This window comes from Notolepis coatsorum (assembly GCF_963971535.1).
Source record: "Notolepis coatsorum genome assembly, chromosome: 4".
In the NCBI taxonomy this organism is placed as follows: domain Eukaryota; kingdom Metazoa; phylum Chordata; class Actinopteri; order Aulopiformes; family Paralepididae; genus Notolepis; species Notolepis coatsorum.
Genome location: NC_140168.1, coordinates 95,231,958 through 95,238,288, shown reverse-complemented (window position 1 = coordinate 95,238,288; position 6,331 = coordinate 95,231,958). Strand labels below are relative to the sequence as shown.

Sequence of the window (6,331 nt, the reverse complement as noted above, 5' to 3'; positions counted from 1 at the left end):
ACCACACCTACACTGTGTAACCACACCTACACTGTATAACCACACCTACACTGTATAACCACACCTACACCGTGTAACCACACCTACACTGTATAACCACACCTACACTGTGTAACCACACCTACACTGTGTAACCACACCTACACTGTATAACCACACCTACACTGTATAACCACACCCACACTGTGTAACCACACCCACACTGTGTAACCACACCTACACTGTATAACCACACCTACACTGTATAACCACACCTACACTGTGTAACCACACCCACACTGTGTAACCACACCTACACTGTATAACCACACCTACGCTGTGTAACCACACCTACGCTGTGTAACCACACCCACACTGTGTAACCACACCCACACTGTGTAACCACGTAACCACACCCACGCTGTGTAACCACACCCACACTGTGTAACCACACCCACACTGTGTAACCACGTAACCACACCCACGCTGTGTAACCACACCCACACTGTGTAACCACACCCACGCTGTGTAACCACACCCACGCTGTGTAACCACGTAACCACACCCACGCTGTGTAACCACACCCACACTGTGTAACCACACCTACACTGTATAACCACACCTACACTGTGTAACCACACCCACACTGTGTAACCACACCCACACTGTGTAACCACACCCACACTGTGTAACCACGTAACCACACCCACGCTGTGTAACCACACCCACACTGTGTAACCACACCCACACTGTGTAACCACGTAACCACACCCACGCTGTGTAACCACACCCACACTGTGTAACCACACCCACGCTGTGTAACCACACCCACGCTGTGTAACCACGTAACCACACCCACGCTGTGTAACCACACCCACACTGTGTAACCACACCCACACTGTGTAACCACGTAACCACACCCACGCTGTGTAACCACACCCTCCCCACCAGCTACATCCTCCCGGACGCCGGCCGGTCCAGCGGCCAGAAGACCCGGCTGGTGAGGCGCTCCATCAGCCCCGCCTACAACCACACCATGGTGTACGACGGCTTCCAGCCCAGCGACCTGGAGGAGGCCTGCGCCGAGCTCACCGTCTGGCAGCGCGACGGCATCAAGACGCACCCGCTGGGAGGCGTCCGCCTCAGCCGTGGGACAGGTGACCTTTAACCCTTTCACTGCAACATACAGAAGGTTAACCCTTTCACTGCCACATGACAAATGGTTAACCCTTTCACTACCACACTGCAAACGGTTAACCCTTTCACTACCACACTGCAAACGGTTAACCCTTTCACTACCACACTACAGACGGTTAACCTTTCACTACCACACTACAGAAGGTTAACCCTTTCACTACCACACTACAGAAGGTTAACCATTTCACTACCACACTACAGAAGGTTAACCTTTCACTACCACACTACAGACGGTTAACCCTTTCACTACCACACTACAGAAGGTTAACCTTTCACTACCACACTACAGAAGGTTAACCTTTCACTACCACACTACAGAAGGTTAACCATTTCACTACCACACTGCAGACGGTTAACCCTTTCACTACCACACTACATAAGGTTAACCATATCACTGCCACACAATGAATGGTTAACCCTTTCACGACCACACTACATGCGGTTAACCCTTTCACTACCACACTACAGATGTTTAACCTTTCATTACCACAATACAGATGGTTAACCCTTTCACTACCACACTACAGAAGGTTTCACTACCATACTACAGAAGGTTAACCCTTTCACTACCACACTACAGGTGGTTAACCCTTTCACTACCACACTACAGAAGGTTAACCTTTCACTACCACACTACAAAAGGTTAACCCTTTCATTACCACACTACAGAATGTTAACCCGTTCACTACCAGACTACAGACGGTTAACATTATCCAACTAAGGGAGAGAACTAAACCAAGCGATAAGGGTGAGGGATTGATTGATTGATTGATTGAAAAGTTTATTAACAGATTGCAGAATGGGTACAGTACAGTACAGCTCAATACATACAATTGTTAAGGGGATGCAGACCAGAGAAAGACTTTCGTCTTGTTTACATCAGGGTCCCCCATTTTCAATTCATCATAACATATATGACATACATGACATACAGATAGACAGTACTGCTACATCTATACATTTATGACATATCAGATTTGCAAATACAGTACTGTTTGTGATACAAAAGTGTCCAGAAAAAGAGTGTATATACATTTGACGTAGAAACTGTACATTGGAGGAGGTTGGGTGGGTGGGGTGGGGTGGGGTGGGTGGGTGGGTGGGGGCTGTACATTGAAGGTTGGGGGGGGGGCGACACTCTACACTGTACATTGGTATACTGACAAAGCCATACTTGGTAATTTACTGTGCAACTGGGTTAGGACATTTGTAGTGGACAGTTTCGAATTGCAGTCTCCCGTAGGTGTTTTTTGAGAGTGTTTTTGAAAGTGGGTAGTGATTCACAACAAGTTAACATGTCGGGTGCGGCGCGCAGACGCATCCGTCACACTCACACGTTGGGATCCCCCAACAGGATGTCGGTGATAATATAGTGCTGCTATGGATGATAGATGGATGGAGAATAGAACAGGCGAATAATTGGTATTTATGTGTATATATATATGTAATGAAACACACGCATATATATATACACAAGGTAACAATAGTATCTAAGGTACATAAGAAGATTTGAACATTTAAAGGGGACATGTGTTGCTATTCCTAGCACTATTTGGGCAACTTTACACAATTCCTGTGAGTCTATTGAACACATCTGTACGTTTTTTTTCAAAAAAATGCATTGTTTTATATTTCTAATCAAGTACTCAAAACCATCATTTTTCAGCTTCAAGATTTCAGGCTGTTATGGCCTGGCTCCGCCCATAAGCACTTTGAGTGACAGTCAGTCCACACAGTCTGCGACTGGTAGACAGAGAGAGATAGAGAGAGAGAGAGAGAGAGAGAGAGAGAGAGAGAGAGAGAGAGAGAGAGAGAGAGGGAGGGGGTGAGAGAGAGAGAGAGAGAGAGAGAGAGAGAGAGAGAGAGAGAGAGAGAGAGAGAGAGAGAGAGAGAGAGAGAAAAAAGACAGGCCGTTATTGATAAGCCCCCTCTCTCCCTCCCTCCCTCTCTCTTCCTTTCTCTCCCTCTCGGGTGTGCCGCGGCAGCTTGTGGAGGGGGGGGGGGCCCTCCCTTCCTCCCTCTCTCTTCCTTTTTTTCTTTCTTCTCCCATTCAGTGTGTGCCGCGCGGCAGGTCCCCCCCCCCCCCCCCCCCCCCCTGCTATCTCTCTCTCTCTCTCTCCAGAGTGCATGCAGAGTATGAGGAAGTGGTTTCCACTCGCTGTGTACAATCAGTCTAGGACTCTAGGTAGATTGTGGGCGGGCATTAGCTACAACCACAGAGCCAATCACATCACTGTCTGCTACCCAGAGCCTGAGTAACGTCATTCAGGCCTTCAAATCAGGATGGCCTAATTTACTGGAGCAGGAAATGATCTGAGCTGAATCAGAGCAATCCGCCAATATGGTATTTAGACACTAAAACACATTGATACTAACTCCTATTACTATAATACAATGCTAGAGACTGAAAAATGACATTTATAATGCATGTCACCTGAATAGAGCTAAGAACAACAACAAATAAAAGCATAGGAATACGAACGCTGGTATGAAAATAAAATAAAGGCTAAAAGTCGAGGCTCCGAGCTCAAAGTCTCAGAGTCATGTTGAATGAATTAATGAATGAATGAAAACTTTATTTAACAGATTGCAGAATGGGTACAATACAGTACGGCTCAATACACACAATTGTTAGGAGGATGCAGACCAGAGAAAGACTTTCGTCTTGTTTACATCAGGGTCCCCCATTTTCAATTCATAGTGTTCCCCAGGGGGCAGGAGAACCAGGGGGCAGGAGAACCAGGGGGCAGGAGAACCAGGGGGCAGGAGAACCAGGGGGCAGGAGAACCAGGGGGCAGGAGAACCGCTCGGATCCAGGTGAAGTAGAGCGGGCATGGTTAGATGGTCCAGGTGAAGTAGAGCGGGCATGGTTAGATGGTCCAGGTGAAGTAGAGCGGGCATGGTTAGATGGCGTGGCATGGTTAGATGGTCCAGGTGAAGTAGAGCGGGCATGGTTAGATGGTCCAGGTGAAGTAGAGCGGGCATGGTTAGATGGTCCAGGTGAAGTAGAGCGGGCATGGTTAGATGGTCCAGGTGAAGTAGAGCGGGCATGGTCAGATGGTCCAGGTGAAGTAGAGCGGGCATGGTTAGATGGTCCAGGTGAAGTAGAGCGGGCATGGTTAGATGGTCCAGGTGAAGTAGAGCGGGCATGGTTAGATGGCGTGGCATGGTTAGATGGTCCAGGTGAAGTAGAGCGGGCATGGTTAGATGGTCCAGGTGAAGTAGAGCGGGCATGGTTAGATGGTCCAGGTGAAGTAGAGCGGGCATGGTTAGATGGTCCAGATGAGGTAGAGCGGGCCTGGTTAGATGGTCCAGGTGAAGTAGAGCGGGCATGGTTAGATGGTCCAGGTGAAGTAGAGCGGGCATGGTTAGATGGTCCAGATGAGGTAGAGCGGGCCTGGTTAGATGGTCCAGGTGAAGTAGAGCGGGCATGGTTAGATGGTCCAGGTGAAGTAGAGCGGGCATGGTTAGATGGTCCAGGTGAAGTAGAGCGGGCATGGTTAGATGGTCCAGGTGAAGTAGAGCGGGCCTGGTTAGATGGTCCAGGTGAAGTAGAGCGGGCATGGTTAGATGGTCCAGGTGAAGTAGAGCGGGCATGGTTAGATGGCATTCCAACGTGAATCAAGCATCTGAAACAAGTATTCCATACAACTTAATGTCCAAACAATCTGACCTAGCCCTTTAAGGTTAGAGTTGGAGTTGAATTCATAGGAAATCCTACAAGTCCTTGCTTTTTGGCACCTGGACAGTAGGAGTGACTGCTTTCTCTTTTACGCACACTGCACACACACACACACACACACACACACACACACACACACACACACACACACACACACACACACACACTAACACTAACAGTGCAGTCAGCTCATTGGGAGTCATTCAGTTACGTTTGTGACCGTGCAGCAACCATCGTACACATACAGTATTAACACAGAGGATGTTTCAAATGTGGGTTAACAGATACAATAGCATTACCGTAAAACTATATCTCTACTCTATATGGGGACAAAGAGTAACGCTGTCTCCAAATAGAGCGGCTACTAATAATAGCAGATATAGAGCGATACCTTGCTAACTGTTTAGCCTTTTCTCTTGGAGATGTGGGCCATCTGAAGGCCCCTAACCACCAGCTTGTGAACATGACCCAGGCTGCCTAAAATGAAAACTAAAAATTGACACTTGTTGTAGCCTAGTTGTGAGAGATGTTCAGCTTGAGCTGCTGATATTTCAGCAACTTGGTTAAAAAGGGCTTCCTCCAGGCTGTGGTCTAAGGTAGGGGTTCCCAAACTTTTCAGGCCGGGACCCAGAAAATAAGGCGTCAGAGAGCCGCGGCCCAATGCACATCGTCAGGCTTTTTTTTGTTTTTTTTTTGTTAGTTAGTTCAAGTTAGTTATTCATTTATATGTGCTATTTATGAGAGGGCTAACTTGTTGCAAAATAATAATGATAATAATAATAGCCTCATTAACACTTTAATCGCCATGGGTTAAATTCATAATTTACCATCCCTCGCCAGCTCTATTTGTCTATGGAGTAGTTCCCCTTCTTTGCAGGGCTATAACTTTTTAAATTCTATTGCTAAATTGCCATTATTATGGCCCATTCAATGTCCTATATGTATTGTTCAGGGTGTAGCAACGTTAAACTTTTTCATTCACATATTCATACTAAAATATGGTCTAAAGTATAAGTATGTTTTTATCGTTTTCTGCAGCTTTCTTCAGAACGTGATTTATAGCCCCAAATGCATTATATTGATGATCAAATACAGTTTGGTAGGAATCTGTGCGAGATAAAAAATTTAAACTGCACGTACTTCTAGAAGTTTCTACGCATCATCTGATGATGACCGGATGGGCGGGGGATCGTTTATAATTCCGTGGGCAGCGTTAGATGATTCATCCAGAGTGAGTCATATATTCATCAGATCAGTTAGTATAGAAAACGTTAGAAAATAACGCTGAATCTTACCGTGGCTTCCTCGCGCCGCTGGCAGATGAGCGTGGAACAGATTTTTTTCTATTATGGGATGTAGAAATGCCCGATCCATTTCCAGGTTGTATGATAGTATATACGTCCAAATAACGTTGTTTATTGAGTTAGGGCGAGCGATCTATTATCCAGTGTTTCAAGATGGAGTCGCGGGAGC

The 6,331-nt window shown here is 46.7% G+C and overlaps 1 protein-coding gene across 3 annotated transcripts in view; it reads left to right on the top strand.

Moving 5' to 3' along the window:
- The window catches only part of sytl1 (synaptotagmin-like 1), a 62,328-nt gene that overhangs the window by 52,453 nt on the left and 3,544 nt on the right, over positions 1–6,331 (top strand). For 2 of the 3 annotated variants that reach the window (XM_084312913.1, XM_084312915.1), the window contains one exon: positions 931–1,136. The exons of the other annotated variant lie outside the window; for it this stretch is intronic. In XM_084312913.1, coding sequence (XP_084169039.1) covers positions 931–1,136 — 206 coding nt within the window. The remainder of the gene's footprint in view (positions 1–930; positions 1,137–6,331) is intronic. 3 annotated transcript variants of the gene reach the window in all.